The sequence below is a fragment of the Oryctolagus cuniculus genome, chromosome 20 (genome assembly GCF_964237555.1).
Source record: "Oryctolagus cuniculus chromosome 20, mOryCun1.1, whole genome shotgun sequence".
Lineage (NCBI taxonomy): Eukaryota > Metazoa > Chordata > Mammalia > Lagomorpha > Leporidae > Oryctolagus > Oryctolagus cuniculus.
Genome location: NC_091451.1, coordinates 10,247,979 through 10,266,740, shown reverse-complemented (window position 1 = coordinate 10,266,740; position 18,762 = coordinate 10,247,979). Strand labels below are relative to the sequence as shown.

Below are 18,762 nucleotides of genomic sequence, written 5' to 3'. Positions count from 1 at the left end.
CCTTGGTTTTGTTTTCTTTGGCTCCTGTTTTTATTTTCTTTGATTTCTTAATTAAAGTAACCTAGGAAGGAATATAGTTTCCCTTAGATGATCCATGTTGGAGAGCCAGTCTGAATGTGAGCTGCTCCAGCCTCCAGGCTCCAGCCTGGCTTAGCCTTGGCTGTTGTGGCCGTTTTGGGAGTGAACCAGCAGATGAAAGATCTCTTACCTCTTTCTCTCTGTCTTTCCCTTGTTCTATTACTCTGCCTTTCAAATTAAAGGAAAAAAAAAAAAAAAAAACCAAGCCAAAAAAAAAAAAAAACTAAAAGATAAAGCAGAAATTATGTGCCTAAAGTCCCTGTTACTGCTTCAAAGCCCAGGAAATATGAATTACATTGACAGTGGGCCATTTCAGGCCCTTTCCTGAAGCCCTTCTCTCTTTTGCTCCCCAGACAGAAACTAGTAATTCAACACATTTTTTTGCACTTCTGCTCTGTGTTAGGCTCTGTCCGGAGGGAGGGGCTGCCAGTGAACGAAGCTGAGTCCCTGTTCTCTTGGAGCTGCTGTCCTGAATGGAGTGTGTGTCCTGCGTGTTGTTTTACGCTGTAACAAGGATGTACATAGAAGTGCTTTGCTGCATCTTCCCCCATGTTGCCCTTTCTTTTTAAGAATACTTCTTATAGTAAAACCAGTTTTGCTACCTGGTATTCTATTATTTACCCATTTTGCCTTCTAATGAGCAGTTAGATTGTTTCCAGTGTTTGATATTAACAGTTCTTCAAAAAGATTGCCCCATCACCTGGACATATGCAAGAGTTTCTCTAAGGCAGTGAGTTTCAAGCTTTTTTTTTTTTTTTTTTTTTTTTTTTGACAGATAGAGTTAGAGAGAGAGAGACAGAGAGAAAGGTCTTCCTTCTGTTGGTTCAACCCCCAAATGGCCGCTACGGCTGGAACTATGCCGATCTGAAGCCAGGAGCCAGGTGCTTCTTCCTGGTCTCCCATGCAAGTACAAGAGCCCAAGCACTTGGGACATCCTCCACTGCCTTCCTGGGCCACAGCAGAGAGCTGGACTGGAAGAGGAGCAACCAGGACTAGAACCCTGCACCCATATGGGATGCTGGTGCCGCAGGCGGAGGATTAGCCAAGTGAGCCAGGGTGCCAGCCCCGAGTTTCAAGCTTTTGATTGTGACTATAGTAAGAAGTATATACCTCAGCTCAGAAAACACAATCACACGTCTGGAGTGAAAGGAACAGTGTTTATTTACCATTGCCACCTGATACACACTGGAATTCATCTTTTTTTTTTTTTTTTAAGATTTATTTATTTGCTTGAAAGGCAGAGAGAGAGAGAGGTCTTCCATCTGTTGGTTTACTTCTCTGATGGCTGAAACGGCCGGAGCTGCGCAAAGCCAGGAGCCAGAAGCTCTTCTGGGTCTCCCATTTGGATGCTGGCACCCAAGACTTGGGCCATCTTCTGCTTTCCCAGGCCATAGCAGAGAGCTGGATGGGAATTGGAACATCCAGGACTTGAACAGGTGCCCATATGGGACTTCTACGTTACAGGCAGCTGCTTGTCCCACTGTGCCACAATGGCAACCCCTAAAGTGTGCTTTAAAGTGTATCACACAGAAATTTAAAGTTTAAGGGTAGTCACCACTGTTTGCAGGGAGGAAAGGTTAGAATAACTGAATTTTCCTTCTGACAGAAAAAATAGTGAAACAAATATTATAATTTCTACCATATATTGAGAGTTATAGTATGCTAGACAATATGCTAAGTGCATTGAATGACTTATTTAATCTTCATAGGAGCCTGTAAAATGAGTACCCTCTTAGACAGATATGGAGAGAGATGCAGAAAAGTTAAATAGTCATACAGTTATTAATGGGCCCAGAATTTAAATCCAGGTTGGTCTAACTTTGTAATGTATGTTCATACATACTTTATTTTGTTTGGGAATTCTTAAGAGGAGGAAGATTTGTCATTTCTGCTTTCTTCTGTTGGTTTGTCTATTAATGAGTTTACATCTCCCTCCTTGGAATAGTGGAGTCTTTCCTCTTGTAAAACTTCCCTGATATATATTGTCATGTACTTGCTTTTGACCCCATTATGAATCGGCTTGTTGTCTTTGATGGCTGTGTGTTCATCTCTTGTCCCCCATCCTCTACCTTGTACATTCCACCTGATCTTTTCCAGTGATCTGTAATCTTGCTGTGCCTTACAGTTACGTGTGAAATTTTTTAAATATACAGATGCCTAGTTTCCATTCCTATCCTGCAAGTTCTTGTTTGGAAACCTTTATTTTTTCAAAAGGTCTACAGATAATTCTATTGTACAACCATGGGTTGAGAACCGTTGCCTTGGTGGGTTAATGGTACTTGAGAGTCCTTTCTAGTTGAGTGACATTATTGTAATTCTTTAATCTCAGCTAAGGTTTTTCATCTGTAAGTTGGAGATAATATTACCACTCACCTTAAAGGGTTGTTGAGGTTAAATGAGGTAATGTTTGCAAAATACTAGAAGGATTTAGAATTTTTAAACATTGTCTACTTGTAAGGTATCATGGTTGGTTATCTTTCCTCCAATCAAAATACTCACCTTTATGTTAATGTGTATCCATTTGGTGTCTGAAAAGTAATGTGATAAATACTGCTGTAAAGGATGAATGATAACTAGTTTTCAGTGTCTGCCTTCAGCTAGTGGAATTGTAATGGGGCAGAGGAGTAAGCAGATTGTTTTATTACACCAGTCAGCTAGTCTTCTGTGTATCTGTTTGGTTCTGGGTTGGGGATGGGAAGGAGAGGCAGAAGGTTCCTGGGAAACCAAACGTAGCTCTTGTTTCCTTTGTAGAGGGCCTTATTTTCCCTCTTTCTCTCCCAGTTTCCTCTGAGGTTAGCATCTGTCTCCTAGTCTCCCAGCTGCATACTGGTAGACCTAGTTACTGTCCCTTGTGATGGTCACTTCCATTAAACCTCTGTTCATTGTTATTTCTTTCAGATCACTTTTAGTTCTGTTGCGACTCATTGGGTTACACAGATCCCAAGTGTCCATGAACCTAGGCTGTTAGTCATCTAGAGGCCAACCTAAGACCTGACCAACTGTCTCCGTGCCTTGTGCTGTTCCATTCCAGACTTTGGAGGATTGGGAAGGGAGATTAACTAAGCTTTCAGACTCGTCATCAGGGCAAGACCTTTTGATCTCCTTTACTATTTATACATGGTGGTCAAATAGAGTATAATAGTAATGTGTTTTTGCCTTTAGATTATTAGATTATTAGATTAATTTTGGTATATTTGTATAGGAAGCTTTGTGGTTTGTATAATTGCTTTTAACTTGAAATTGACAGGCTGGTGTTTTAGCCCAAAGTGTTTAGCTGCTGCCTGCAGTGCCAGCATCCCACGTGGGCACCAGTTCATGTCCCAGCTGCTCCTGTTCTGATCCAGCTCCCTGCTGATGGCCTAGGGAAACAGCAGAAAATGGCCCAAGTGCTTGGGCCTGTGCCACCCTTAAAGCTATTAGCTTCAGCCTAGCCTCACCCTGGCCGTTGGCAGCCATTTTGGAAGTCAACCAATGGATGAAAGATCTCTTTCTCTCCCTTTCTGTCCATCTCTGTAACTCTGCCTTTCAAATAAATAAATAAATCTTAACAACAGAAAGTTGAAATTGGGCCATTTATAGTAATTTAACAACGTATTAAAGACTTTTTTAATCAACGACTGAAAAACCTCATGGAAGAGGTAGAATTTGAGCCAGACTTTATACTGTTTTCTGTAAGCAGAGAGGAGGAGCATGGGATTCCAGTAAAGGAGGCTGACTTGAGTAAAGGTAGGAGTATGCCAATTGTGAGCATTGTAAGAAGATCTTTTTTTACTTTCTCAGTGGATTCATGTAGTGGGAATAGAACCGGGTAATTTGGATAAACTTTGGAAATTCCTAAACGTGGAACTAAGATGTTTGAATTAATAGGATTCTTATATGTCCTGTGAATTTATTTGTCTTTTCTTGATTGATACACATACGAGTTAGTTCTGAGATACCCTAAGAAAAGGTGCAGTATATCCTTAAACATTTGTCCCGGTTCGTGCAAGTTGATGGCCACTGTCAGGTCCCCTTTCTACCCCAAGCATCAGGGAGATTGTTTTATCAGCTTCCCCTCATCCCCACGCTTTAGGTCTCACTACCTGCGGTCCACTCTGAGCTGTGCGTGATCAGCCTTTCTCCCCCAGTTCTTCCCTGTTAGTGTCCAGTTTGTAAGTCAACAGCACAGGTGTCTGCTTATAGTAAGAGTTGTGAGTACTTGTCTAAGACTTTTGCTGTATCTTCAGAAAAGATAAGGCAGTGATTGACTTTCCTGTTTCTTTTCCTTTGCAGAACTAGAGGATCAAGACATAATGGGAGCATTTTTAGACAAGCCAAAGATGGAAAAGCATAATGCCCAGGGGCAGGGTAATGGGTTGCGATATGGGCTAAGCAGCATGCAAGGCTGGCGCGTGGAAATGGAGGATGCACACACGGCTGTGATCGGTTTGCCAAGTGGACTTGAAACATGGTCATTCTTTGCTGTGTATGATGGGCATGCTGGTTCTCAGGTTGCCAAGTACTGCTGTGAGCATTTGTTAGATCACATCACCAATAACCAGGACTTTAAAGGGTCTGCAGGAGCACCGTCTGTGGAAAACGTCAAGAATGGAATCAGAACAGGTTTTCTGGAGATTGATGAACACATGCGAGTTATGTCCGAGAAGAAGCACGGTGCAGATAGGAGTGGGTCAACAGCGGTGGGGGTCTTAATTTCACCCCAGCACACTTACTTCATTAACTGTGGAGACTCAAGAGGTTTACTTTGTAGGAACAGGAAAGTTCACTTCTTCACACAAGATCACAAACCAAGTAATCCGCTGGAAAAAGAACGAATTCAGAATGCAGGTGGCTCTGTCATGATTCAGCGTGTGAATGGCTCTCTGGCTGTATCGAGGGCTCTTGGGGATTTTGATTACAAGTGTGTCCATGGAAAAGGTCCTACAGAGCAGCTTGTCTCTCCAGAGCCTGAAGTCCATGACATTGAAAGATCTGAAGAAGATGATCAGTTCATTATCCTTGCATGTGATGGTATCTGGGATGTCATGGGAAACGAAGAGCTCTGTGATTTTGTAAGATCCAGACTTGAAGTCACTGATGACCTTGAGAAAGTTTGCAATGAAGTAGTCGACACCTGTTTGTATAAGGTAGCTAGACCTTTTTTTTTTTTTTAAGCATAAAACAATTTATGTTGTATTAATTAGTATTTAATCATTCTGTAACCTGCGGTTCTCAAAAGTAAGTTTTAGCACAGTTGCAGGTTACTCTTCATCTATTATGAAAATACAGGGACACTTTTTAGAAGTAAATTACCCCATTATCATGTATGCAAGTTGTCAACTGACTGGTCTTTTAGTAACCACGATTACTTGGAACCTTCTAATAATGGGGATGTTTATCAAAGGTAAAAAGATTATATTAGAATGCTTCTTTTAAAGGAAGGAAGATGGGGATGGTTAGCTTTCATACAAGTGAAAAAACATTTTAGAAATTTAATACTTTTGCCATGTGATATCTCAGAACATATGTGGAAGTACTTTTCGACTTTGGTTTAATGAATCAGCACCAGCAAAGGTACTTAGTGAGCATTTGGTGTGATGTCATAGAAATAGCCTGGGACATGGAGTCAGAAGAAATTGGTGTGAGACTGTTTCTAACTCAGGTAAGTGATTTAAATTCTCTGGAAAAATCAGTTTAATTGTGAAAAGGGTAAGACATACTCTCACACTGTGTCCTGTATGCTTGTTGGGAGCATCAGAAGGGATCATATCCATAGATGAGCTAGTTTGGCTGTTTTGTTCTATAGTGAGACAGACCTGGATCAAGGCTTACCTCGTAGACTTTTGTACTCTTATACTCTTTTTTTTTTTTTTTTTTTTTTTTTTTTTTTTTTTAAAGAGTTACAGAGAGGGGGGAGGGAGAGAGACAGAGAGATCTTCCTTCCATCCACTGGTTCACTCCTCAGATGGCTGCAACAGCCGGGGCTGGGACTAGACTATTCCAAAGCCAGGAGCCAGGAGCTTCTTCCAGGTCTTCCACATGGGTGCATGGACCCAAGTACTTGGGGCCATCTGCCGCTGCTTTCCCAGGCATGTTAGCAGGGAGCTGGAATGAAATATGTAAGTTGTCTAGTTTAACATATAATACGTCCTCTATACAAGCTGCTGTCTCTCCTAGGTAAGTTATAAATGACTCAAACAGGGTTATACAACTTGAGTGGCAGCATTAAAACTAGAAAATCTTGACATTTTACTTATGGCTTATTGTTGTATTTTGTCAGTGGTGGTTTTATTGATTTTTCTTTTTAACACATTGATTTTATAAAATTCGTGTATTTGATTTAACATTCAGAGATTCAAATTCAACATTCTGTATGGTTTTATAGACACACTAGCAACTCGACTTAATTGATACCTGATTTCTGTGATATCCAACGCATATGTTGACATCAATAGAGTAACAGCTCTATTAATAGTGCATACGGTCAGTTTCTGAATTTCAGGAGAACTGAATATGATTTAAGGCACATATGTTGTCACCTTTAGTCTGTAGGAAAGTATCATTTATTGAGTTTATTCTGCACTGCTTGAGAGTTAAATGCTTGTTAGGTAAATTAAGAACAGTTTTCTTGAGTGCAAATACACAGTATACCTTAGATTCCACTTTTTTTTTTAGCTCCTCTGCATTATTTTAAAAATTAGCAAACATATTAACATTTGTCACATCTTATACAATTTTCCTCTGATGATCTTTTCTGTTTCTTAAGTTTGTTTGTTGATTAAGCTAATGATACAGAAGATCAGTCTTTTCCATATACCTGAGTTAAATGCTTAAAAAGTAAAAGTTAACTCCAGTTTCCTAGTAGGAAGGAGAGTAGAGGGAGGCCCCACCATCAATTCAATCATTTAATTAAATCATTTTGAATACTCGGGTATCTTTGAATATATTTCCTAAAAGGTCATTTTTTATAATGATAGTTAAAAGGTAGTTTATAAAGTTAATGTATATAGTTTTACTTCTAACTCCATATTTTACTTAGGAGGCAAATGTGTTGACCCCACAATTTATTGTAAATTATTTTAACTGTAAATTTGTCAGAGATCTGCATAGCAAATCCTGTTGTAAAGAGTACCAGTAGAATTGTCTGTCATGTTGTATGGCATGAATGTGCACGTATATGTGTATATGTTTTAGATATTGCTTTAAGACAACTACCAGTGAATGTTTAGCAATAGCTTTGATAGAATTATTAAAAAATGATTATCAGAGTGGGCTTTAACCTGCAATGTTTCTCTCCTGTCTATTAGAGTATAGGTTATATGGTATATACACTATATGGGGGCGGGAGATTGTCCATAAAAATTCTCTGTTCTCCTCTCTCTCTACACACACAAGTGTATGTGTGCATACCTGTATTTTTTCTTCCTTAAAATTAACACAAGGACAATTATAACTATAGATGACATTGCTAGCTTTAAGAGCACAAAAAATAAAAATAAAAAAAAAAACCAAAATATTCTCTCAAACTTTTTTCTTCCCAGGGAAGTCGAGACAACATGAGTGTGATTTTGATCTGTTTTCCAAATGCACCCAAAGTGTCACCAGAAGCGGTGAAGAAGGAGGCAGAGTTGGACAAGTACCTGGAATGCAGAGTAGAAGGTGGATCATTTAACAAAAAATAAGTAGCTTTATTAAAGAAAAATCTGCAACACAATCAAACTATTAACACGTTAGCTCTTAGATCTTTCCATGCCTCTGGCATCGAGTGTTGTTGCGTGTACAGAAGTGGGACGGGGCGTCTGTGCAGCAGCTGTTTAGATGTGTGTAGTCTGTCCTGTCACAGCCAGGTTAGCAGTACCAGCTGATGTGGCCCTGTGCATTCTCTTCAGGATAACTTGTTTTAAAAAGCTGAAGTACTTGTGGACTCTCAAATGCTTGATGAATTCACTGGTATGAGTGGTTTTATGCTGGGAAAATCTGATTTGTGGTTTATTTAATTACAAAGACTTTTATTTTGATGGTGATAGTTTGCATACCATCTTGATAACAGGAAGGTCACAGCCTTATGATTAGCAACATTTGTGTGCTGTAGCTTTGAAAAATTCGGTAAATTGTTTCAAGGCTTCTTGCTTGAGGCATTAACTGTCTCAAACTAGATGTTCTTAAATGAAGACATGATAATTCCCTACTTTGTAGAAATGTAGCTGAGTAAGATCAAGAAATGAGTGGGGAATTCCTGAAGTATATTTCTCATAATTCTGCAAATCACTTTGAAACAAATCAAAAGCCATTTGGCTCAAGTGTAGCACCTTTAAATATCTGAAAAAGTTTGAATGATGTTTCATGCAGCTCCTACTTGATAGAAACTTGAAGTCTGCCCAGTTAATATCAGTTTACTGCATATATGTAATAAGTATATAGATTATGTAGTCCCTGTAAGGAGAAAAACTTTAACAGTGTTAAAATGCATTTTGGGCTCCTGCTGTCGTTAATTTGCGTGTTAAAGACCTTGAAGAGCGTGCAAGCACTGACCTAGTACATTCCCCACTGTGCCTGCATTGTTACAATCAGTATGTACTTTGAGTTGTTTTCCTCCCTTTTTACTGTTTGATATCAGTCATAATCAGTGTGATATTGCAATCATGATTGGTTTTTATTTTCAGTACTGTCTGAAGCTGCTATTTTATTTTTATTGCCCTCCCCTACTTGATAGTGATATGTCTAATAGTGTCTGTAGTATTTAGCATTTCATTCATTGGATATACTATTCAATGAGTGTTTTCTTACTATTATCAAAGGTCTTGGTATTTTTATATTTTAAATTAATCATTTCAGTAGAAGTTATCTGTAGACAATAAAGTTAAAAAATTAGATTGCTACAAAGTCATTAGTTATAACTGCCAATTAGTAGAAAATTAGGAAACCCCAAGAATAATATGTATAGAGATAAGATGATATTTAATGTATTGACACTTTAAAGCAACTTGGGAGTACATGTTTTGATATTGGTTTAAAGAAATAAGTACTTCATTATTTTTACTATGAAATGGTATCAAATTTTAGAAATGAATTGCTGCTTTTCTCATTAAAGTAAGATTCTGATGGAATTATGAAATATTTTCCATAATTTTGTTACACTATTAAGTTTTATATTATGAAGCAAGAGTTGCCACCTGAACAGAGTTTACATTAATAATCAGTATTTTTGATATGTTTAAGTGTTATTGTGCCTGTACCATTCAATTAGAGATTATTGTATAAGTGAAATAAGGTATTCTTTACTCAGATAGATTTGATGAGACTGCAACTAGAGAATAAATATTTTATCAATTAAAACTGCATTTAAAAACATAGGAAGAATGTAACTGTTTGCATTATAAAAGTTGGTGTGTGTCATAAGTGAAAAATACTGCATTCAGCTTCTAAAACAGGCACCAAAACCTCTTCTCCCCCCTCCTTTCTGTAAATAAATGCCTTCAGTAAATTACTGTGACCCATCAGACCTCATTTTGTTTGCTTTGAACATTTTTGGCTTCTCTGTCCACATTGTAGAAGAGGACAAAGGCTTTTCAGCTCTTTCTCCTGCTGTCTGTGGGTGTAAAAGATTCAGCCTGTAATTTAAACCATACTAGGTTTGTGGGCCTTCTAAACCAATTTAAGATTATACTTATGCATATATTTTTAAAATTTTTGCTGCTGACTACCTGAGCTTTAAAGTTGCTAATTTTTACATACCCGGGAAGAATCCCTCATACCTGGTAGAGGGGGAGGGAGAGCAGAATGTGTTTGTATATATGTATGTGAAACATGGATATTCTATACCTATATATTCTTTATAAAAAGCGTTCAGTCTTTTTGCATTCTAATTAAAATATATAGTCCAAGAGAATTAAAGGAATATTTCTTAAAAATAATTTTCTTTTTCAAAGCATAAGGAAGCAAGTCTAGTTTAGTGTTAATGTTCAGATAGTTTAAATGGATTGTCCCTTACGAAGTTTTTAAAGCTTTACGTTATTTTTTTTTAAAGGATTTGGTTTCTTGTAATTTTCTCACAGTTAAAATATCCTAATTTATATTTTAACAAAGATGTAAGATACATCAAATATAGAGAATTCAAGGTAATGTTTTTTTAGACCTGAAACCATCATCAATTGAATTTATCATCAGTGTTCATTTCTATTGTATGTAGTTACCTATCCAAATAATTGTATTGGCTTAGCAATAGACTGTATGTTAAGTGTTTTATAGTTTTAGATTGTGAAATTGTGCAGTTTAGGTAAACATCAAATCCCTTTATTTTTGTACATTAGATTCCAGCACTAGAACCATGTAGAATAACTATGCTCCACAATAAAGGAACTTGGCAAACCCAACCTGAGATCCTTGGTTTTTGTTCAGATTTAAGACTGGTTTTGTTTTTTTTGTTTTTTTTTGGTTTTTTTTAAAGGCAAAAACTACTAGATGGTGAATTTGGCCTTTATTCTTAAAAGAGAAATTGAACCTTTAACGAAATATCATGGGTAGCAATGTCTGTCTTTCAATATGTGTCTTTTAATATGATGAAATCACATTTTGAAGCTTGATCAGAGGATGAAAGATCTTCGTATGCATTGTTATTTTCCAAAGTATTTACAAATTGAGAACTAGAATGATCATTTCTGGCCCCATTGATGACAAAGAAAATGCCATTTCTTAATATAAACATTGAAAAACAAAACTTGAACACATAATTTACTGAATATCTTTGGCTTGAATTTGCTAAAACCCCCACATGAAGAATTTTTGTACTTGGAAGTGAATAGCTTTAGAGTTCTTTGTAAGGATCTTTGGTTATAATTTTTTATATTCTGTGATAGGAATAACAGATTGTGGCAACATTCAGGGTGTATTGCTGTACCCATTTGATAGCTGGTTTTTTGGACATTAATTCTTTTAAATGCAGTTGTATGGTTATCAGATCGTCCTGTTTTTAAACACTTTGTTAAAAATTTAGACCTTTTACATTTAAGGCTTGACTCAAGTAATCAACAAAGGAAATGGTATTATATATCTATATACTGTTTAAAGATACTTTAGAGGAAAATTGAGCCGAGAGTGGAGTTCCAGTGTATAACTTAATTTGTGTGCATGTTACTTAAGTACTGTTTGGCAAATATAAATGTGAAAATGATTTGTGTTAGTATGTAATCACTAAATTCCCTTATACTTAGAAAAAGTTATTTTTTTCAAATCTTGAAATTGTTTCCTTTTTTTTATTTTTATTTTTTTAATCAGTGCGGTGTATTTTACAGGGTAAAATTCAGGAAACATGTCTCCAGTCTAAAGAAAGGAGTTATCTCCTCCGAAGTAACTAGTTGACATCTTAAGAAGGATGTTCTCATGTATACATTCGTGTTCCTGATTTTGTAACGCATCAATTTAACATGACATGTTTTTTCTTTCTACATTTTTATCTTATTTTCATTCATTGAAGTTCATCTTTTGTGTCTTTTTCTACATCCATTTGTCAAAAATTTTCAAAGGTCAACCTGGGGACTTTATTATTGTTGTTTGTTGTTTTAATGATGCCAGTCTAGAAAATCTCAGATGTGGTAAATGCCATCTTTAAAAACCTAAGTTATCTTTGTTTCAGTTTTTAAAAAATTTAATCTGGATAACACTTACAAAAAAAGTACTTCTGATCCCCAGAAATCCTAAAGAAGCAGGGGGAAGGCGTCCCGGACTTAGTCCACGTGATGCGCACATTAGCCAGCGAGAACATCCCCAGCCTCCCTCCAGGGGGCGAACTGGCCAGCAAGTAAGTCCCGCTCTGTGCACTCGGACATTCCGTGTTAGGGTGTGGAAACGGTGTGTGTGTGTGTGTGATCAAGTGTGTGTGCACCCCTAATTTCTAAAGTGATGCAGCTGTCTGCATCTTCAAAATATTTAAGCTGTGATTTCTGTGTTCTTTTAGTATTAGGGTGTGATCCTTGTTTAGGTAGCAGAATACCAGTGCCTGTAAGGACCTGTACTGAGAGTTAGCTTTGGTGGAAACTTGGGTGACATTGATTGCCTCACGCAGCATAAATGAGATAACAGAGTGAAAGAATTTTTTTAAACTACATATACCAAAGTCCGAGTCTTAGTAGCAGGTTTATAAGCTTGTCAATCTGCATAACCCAACACTGCAGATTGCCTTCATCCATCTGAGCCATGTTCCTGGATCTCTAACTTTCCCAGTGTTCCTGGTTGCTGGTTGCTCTTTGGTTACAGTTGGTGTCAGGAGAGATAGGAGAACACATTTTTTGCCTTTTTCTCTTTCCACTTTAGTTCATGGAACTGGACTAATTTGTGTTAAATATTAAGCTGACAGCTTTACACATACTACAGTGGAGAAATCAAGCAATTTTATCATTCAAGTCTTAAAACATTTTTACCTCAAATACTCATATAATTGACTTATAAGAGATGTGTTATTTTTATTTCCTTGATTCTCCACTGTGTCTTGTGACTATGCCATATTCTTTTTAATCATTTCACTACATAATGATTATAAAAGTTCTTGTTTGAAGCTTTTATTTTGGGGAAACTTTTCTTTCCCATATGTCCTGCATAATGGCTGGCTATAAAATTGCTTCAAATCAATTTTGGAATGAGAGAAGCTATAACTTATACATGCTACTATGGATTTTACTATGGATTCCTAGGTTGTCATGGAAATGCCATATTTGATATTTCTTTTTTACAAGCACCTTTCAAGGGGCATTTTAAAAAGCAAAAACTTAAATTGTCTGAATTATTTTACTACATTAGCCATTGAAGTTACTTCTTCAAAACTAAGATTCATCTCCTGACTACTAAGTATATGTTAGTATTACATTGTAAGAATGGCATTCCTTACCAGTGCTGACTCACAACCACTTAAGCTATTGCCAATCTGAGTAGACCAGGTCAGACTGCTTTTCTTTTCAAACCGTGACTTTTGTCTTCTATTAACTGGGTTGATAGAATGTTACATTGTAGAGTAAATTCACCTCTACTTTAATATTGGAGCCCAGATATCTTAAAGTGAGGTTCCCTTATTGAACGTAAGAAACAGAACTAAAATAATTTCTAAGTATATGATTGTTTTTGAAGTTTTGATGAACACCTGGCTGTGAGTAATTAAGCACTATGTACTTTTTCAAAAAAATTAATTTCCTGCTTTTTTTTTATTTAGGCGGAATGTAATTGAAGCCGTTTACAATAGACTGAATCCTTACAAAAATGATGACACTGTAAGTAGCGTTTTAGCTCCCTCTGCTTTCCCTCCCCTCCACTCTAAATGCATATCCTTCCTACCTGTTTTTGCAGAGCTGTTCACTGCACCCATTCTCTCACACATACCCCTGACTGATTGCTCTGAACTCTGCTTGCTCTGATCTCTGCCTGCACCACAGTTCTAGTGATTGAGGACATAATCATGGTGAGTGGCCACCTCTCTCGAAACCGAAGAAAGTCCATTTGAATTATTCTGGTTTTTCAAAGCTTCCACAAGCAGTCTCCTTCAGAACGTTTGTCTTCACTTGATGGTCTGTTTTTGTTGTCGTGGGAATAATATGTGTGCTCAGAATCTGAGATTGTTCTAGGTTTTGTGAGCCGCCACAGCAGAACTGCAGAATATCCATGTCCACTAAATGGTTTTTGTGGCTGGAAATACTTTGTCTAGAATCCTGAAGTAGCATGCAGATCTCATTTAAATATTAAAGTAGGGAGCACTGTTTATATGACATTAGAATGCCATATTCTCCAAGCAAGTTTTCTGTCGCAAGTCTGTTTGTAGTGTGATGTTTATAGAGAAGTGGTCATTTAAAATCATTTGGGCACAGCTCAAGTGTTTTATGTATTGCATTATGAAGCTTTCCCAAATTTTGTATTACTTAAGGTCTTAGTCTCTTCTAATGCATTAAAAGTTTATGAAAGTTGTGTTCTAAAAACGGACTGAGTTTATCAAAGAAAATATTCTTTGTATTCTATATTATATAGTGTTACTGATTCAGTGATAACATTTGTTAAACCTCACGTAACCTCATTCCACATTTTCCAAACATAAAACAGAGTTAACAGTTCTTGGAATAGATTATTGATAATACATACATACATATTTGTATACTTTAAGATGAACATTTATATGCTAAAAGTCAGTTTTACAAAACCTTTATCTCTCTGCATTATCCAGAAAGTAGTTTTAGCACCTCTAAGCTTTAATTTAGTTCCTTGTTTTGTTTGTTTCCTTTTATAAAGGACTCTACATCAACTGATGATATGTGGTAAAACTGCTCATCTAGCCATGGAGTTTACCTTCACCTCCAAAGGAGAGTACAGCTTGAACCTTTTAACATCCATCCTCAACTCTAAGGAAGGGGATATGACGTGGGTGAGAGAGATTACACCAGAGAACTTCAGCAGTACAACAGCTAGCCCAGAACTGATTTTTTTTTTTGTAAATTTGAGACTTATGTAAACGTGATTTCAACCATAATTCATGTTGTAAATCAGACTCCAGCAATTTTTGTTGTATGATTTTGTTTTTTTGTAAAGTGTAATTGTCCGTGTACAAAATGCTCATATTTAATTATGAACTGCTTTAAATCACTATCAAAGTTAAAAGATATGTTTGGCTTGTTGTGTGAAGCAACAGATACATAACCCTTTCAAGTCATGTTATGTTTGGACTTGGGGTTGGGACAGGGAGAGCAGCAGCCGTGTCAGCTAGACACTCAAATATGCGCGTGATTATGGGGAATAATTACAAAATTGGACATCCAAGGAGTTGCTGGAAACCATCTTAATGTTCTTGGTGGGAGGATTGGCGCCACTGATACAGCCATTCCCTTCATTTAACTGTCTTTCCGAATGTTCTCTCCTTGTTGCCATGAGTATTGCAGGTAATACAGTATATTCATAAGAACATCAATCTTGAGGCTCAAACGCCTTGATTCTTTGCACCTCTTTTACAAGTCCTTACATTTAATTACTAATTGATAAGCAGCAGCTTCCTACATAGAGGAGGAGACTGCCATATTTTTGCTATCATGATTGGCTGGGCCTGCTGCTGTCCTAGTAAGATACTCTGAATTCCATTTTATCAATAAAGCTTGATTTAACAAACAAGAAGTTTAATCATGTATGTGTAATTCCTCTTGTACCCCTGCCTTTTAAAATACCCAGTGCCATTGTAAATGAAATTTTCTCATAGGGACAGTTGGTAGTCTCTTTTAATTGGATGATACTGTTATTCAAGGCATAGATGGAACTGTTTCTGTTCTGTTAGAAAGACTAGAAGATTTAAGTCTCTGTTGTTCCTTAATCTATTTTTTTAACTAAGTTTCTTTTGGGCTGCTTGTTTTTCATTAAGATGTGCATCAGCTTGACTTTGCCTACTGTTTAATTAAAATAATTGTCAAAGTTCCACAGCCTAACACTCTATGGTAGGTGTGTGTGAGTGTGAGTGTGTGAGTGTGTGTTTGCCTGTGATTTTTAATTGGCCCATGTCTTTAGAATCCAAGTGGTTACGATGTATTTGTGACTTGAATTATAGCATGTTGATAATATTTAGCTGTTGGCCTTTAAAATAACTTTCAAAACTTAAGGAATTGTAGAAATAAAATAACCTAATTTATTTAGGCTTAAATCCTTCTGGTTAAGCATATGTGAAAGTGAGTTTTAAAATCTGTCACATTGAAAAGACTGCTGTCTGTGCCCTTCTGTATTTTTGTCTCCTTAGGGTGAGTATTGTATTTATCACCATGTAATTTACTCATTCAGTAGGCAGATTCCCCACTAGAAAACTAATAAAATAGAAGAGTAAAATATAACTTTGAATACAAAATCAAAAAACCTTGTGTAAAAAAAACTAGTATAATCCATTTTGTTATATATTTTTTTCCCTAACTTGGAGATATACATATTTGTATATATAGCCTTAAAACTAATGTAAAGTTAGGGGAGTAGTGGGAAGAGTAATGTGAAATGTCTCTGATTTAAGTAGTTTCATACCAGCAAAATCTTTTCATTATCCCTCTCATTTGTGAGGTGATTAAATGTAACTTAATTGTGTTTAATTTATATCTGAATCCAGCATGAATGAAGAAAAACTGAAGTACTATTTAAATTTAGAAATTCATAACAGTTGGAATTACCTCTGTGATTCCTTAATGTCTAGCTCTGTGGTAGAGTGCAAAGTGTGATAACGTTCTCATTACGGCTTTGCAAGCATCTAAGTGTGCATTTCATGGACACCATTGCTTCTAGCATAGATTGATTACCAGATGTACTAGTACAATAAGTCAGGTCCTTCATTTTGAAAGTAATCTGAAGTTTTTAGTCCCAGAAATTTTACAGTCTTGAACTGGGCTATGTACTCTTGGAATGCAAAACTTAAGTCACAAGTGAAATCTGACAGAAACCTGTATTTCATTCGGTTAACAGCATATGTAGGGGTTTTTCTTATTTGAGAGTCTTTAAACCAAACAAGCTACTACAGTATCCCTCTGTTAAAATTACTAGTACTAAAACTAAGCGTGGAAATGAGAGAAGACCACGTCTGAGTGTGAGCTAGAAGATGATGTCTTTTCCACGTGAGTCAGCACTGCCCCAGGAGGTGGGGATTTTCCCTTGTGAAAACACGGAGGGAGGGAAATGCGTTCTAACAAGCAGACCACGATCTGGTGCCTGGAGGCGATGGTGATGGTGGGAAACCAACCACACTGGTAAAACGCACTTTTGCACCTGTATTGTGCACTTCATTTTTGTACCACTTCAGTTCTTGACCCTACTTTTTTTATGCTACTTAGCATCTCAGGAAAATGCCTCAAAATTGTTTGATGTGTTCTGTGTTCCTTACTTTGGAGGGAAAGAGTTCTTGAATGATGATAATAGAGTATTAAAAATACACTGTCCTTTAAATTTCTTATTAGGGTGAACCCAATTTGCTGCTTTTAATGGGAAATTCAGTTTTACATAGTAGGCACTTGTTGCCCTAACATGAACAGTTTCACTGATCTATCTCTTACTATCTTAAAAAGGTAAGCTCTCCTAATTTCCAGTTTCTTAGAATATACTTTTAGAGATAACAGAGAAGTTCTCAATATAAGAATTAACTCTGACAAATCAAGGTGGTACTTTTCTTATTCAGCTTTAGAACTGTCTCAAACATATTTTTAGTTATAGTCATTAACTTGCTTCTAGACTACTATGCAGCTGCTCCAGCGATGTAATTTTTTATACTAACTTCCTAACATTAAGAAATTTGGATTACAGAATAAATCGTTTCTGTAATTCCCATATTCTGAATTACAGCAGTACTTTTAGTGATCATTCATTTGATCATAGATTAATCCAGCTAATAACACTGTTTTGCCACAAAATGGTTTTTAGTTGTTTTGTTTTTGAGTGTTAATTGCAAAGCACTGTTCTAGGCTAAGCACCTTGGGGCTGTAAGGAGATGACTAGATTCTTGCTTTCAAGGAGTTTACATTTGGTAAGAATTTGCAATCTAGTCTATGTTAATATTGTAACTGGATGGCTGATTTAAAAAGAAATTGCCCACCTACTGTCTACCAGGAACTTTCCTGAACAGGGCAGTTCCCTGCCTAAACAGCTCATTCTTTTTTCCTCTGTTCATCTGGAAATGCTTTTGTTCTGTTTTCTTTTCCCAGAGTTAAAAATTACATTCTGAAGAAAGTTTTGCTTGGTGTAAGAATAAAATTGAATTGACGAGGCAAGGCTTAAGTCCATTCTGTGTGCTTGATTATGAATGCATGTTGTTTGCTATTCCTGCTGACAACAGAAGTCAGAGAAATAGGTGTAACGTATTCCTTAGAATTCTCCAACCCTGGAAATAGGAGGTGCTTGAGTTTAAAGCATTAAAAAATACTTGTGCATGCGTGTGTATGTGTGTGTGTGTGTGTGTGTGTGTAGCTAAATTGGTATTCAGTAAAACTCTGCTCTTTATAGCACACTGCCAGTGTTAATATCCATATCAGTCAGATGATGACTGGGTTTTAGTATCTGAAGGTCATTTGACTGCCCATCTTTACTGGGCGGATTCATCTGGGAATCCTACTTGTGATTTCTGAAAGAACTGATGAAAAGGAGTACTGGTCTTTCCAATTTTGCTGAATTTTGAATTTCGTGATATGTACTTTAGTCTAAACTTTGCTGATTTTACAGTATTAGGCTTTGGTTATTAGGTAGGTAAATATTTCAGTACATGACTGTTTCTCATTTGAGGTTTTCTTTGGAAAGGAGCCTTAAAGAGTTTCGTATATTTTTGCTTTCCGATACTACCGGTGACATGACCATTTTTTCAATAGAATGATCTAGGAAGTCTTTATAGTTGAAGGTTTTAAATGCCTGATTTTACTTTATTTCCTTTAATAATGTGCCATATGTTTTGGTTTATTTTTAAATTTTATATTACTTCAGAATATGCTTGAAATACATTAAGAATACATTTTCTAAATGTGTAATACTGTACTGTTTGGTCAAAATAGTGTCTGTTGGTGAAGCGTAGTGCTTAGTTTTTACTGATAGAATGCTCTCCAGAAATAACGAGACACGGGCCCTACTTCCTTGTCAAGTGACATTTCCACTTTGATTCACCTCCACCCAAATTTTTGGCCTTTTACCAGTTCTTCGTGTTAACCTAGTGGCCTCCGTGTGGTGTCCTGTTTACGTCACTAG

General features: G+C 36.7%; 1 protein-coding gene across 8 annotated transcripts in view; it reads left to right on the top strand.

Annotated features, from left to right (window-relative positions):
- The window catches only part of PPM1A (protein phosphatase, Mg2+/Mn2+ dependent 1A), a 52,897-nt gene extending 35,096 nt beyond the window's left edge, over window positions 1-17,801 (top strand). For 3 of the 8 annotated variants that reach the window (XM_051825939.2, XM_070065029.1, XM_070065028.1), the window contains 5 exons: window positions 4,351-5,204; window positions 7,599-7,716; window positions 11,746-11,854; window positions 13,256-13,313; window positions 14,320-17,801. In XM_051825939.2, coding sequence (XP_051681899.2) covers window positions 4,351-5,204; window positions 7,599-7,716; window positions 11,746-11,854; window positions 13,256-13,313; window positions 14,320-14,349 — 1,169 coding nt within the window. In that variant the 3' untranslated portion in view covers window positions 14,350-17,801. 8 annotated transcript variants of the gene reach the window in all.
- The last annotated feature ends 961 nt before the right edge of the window (window positions 17,802-18,762 follow it).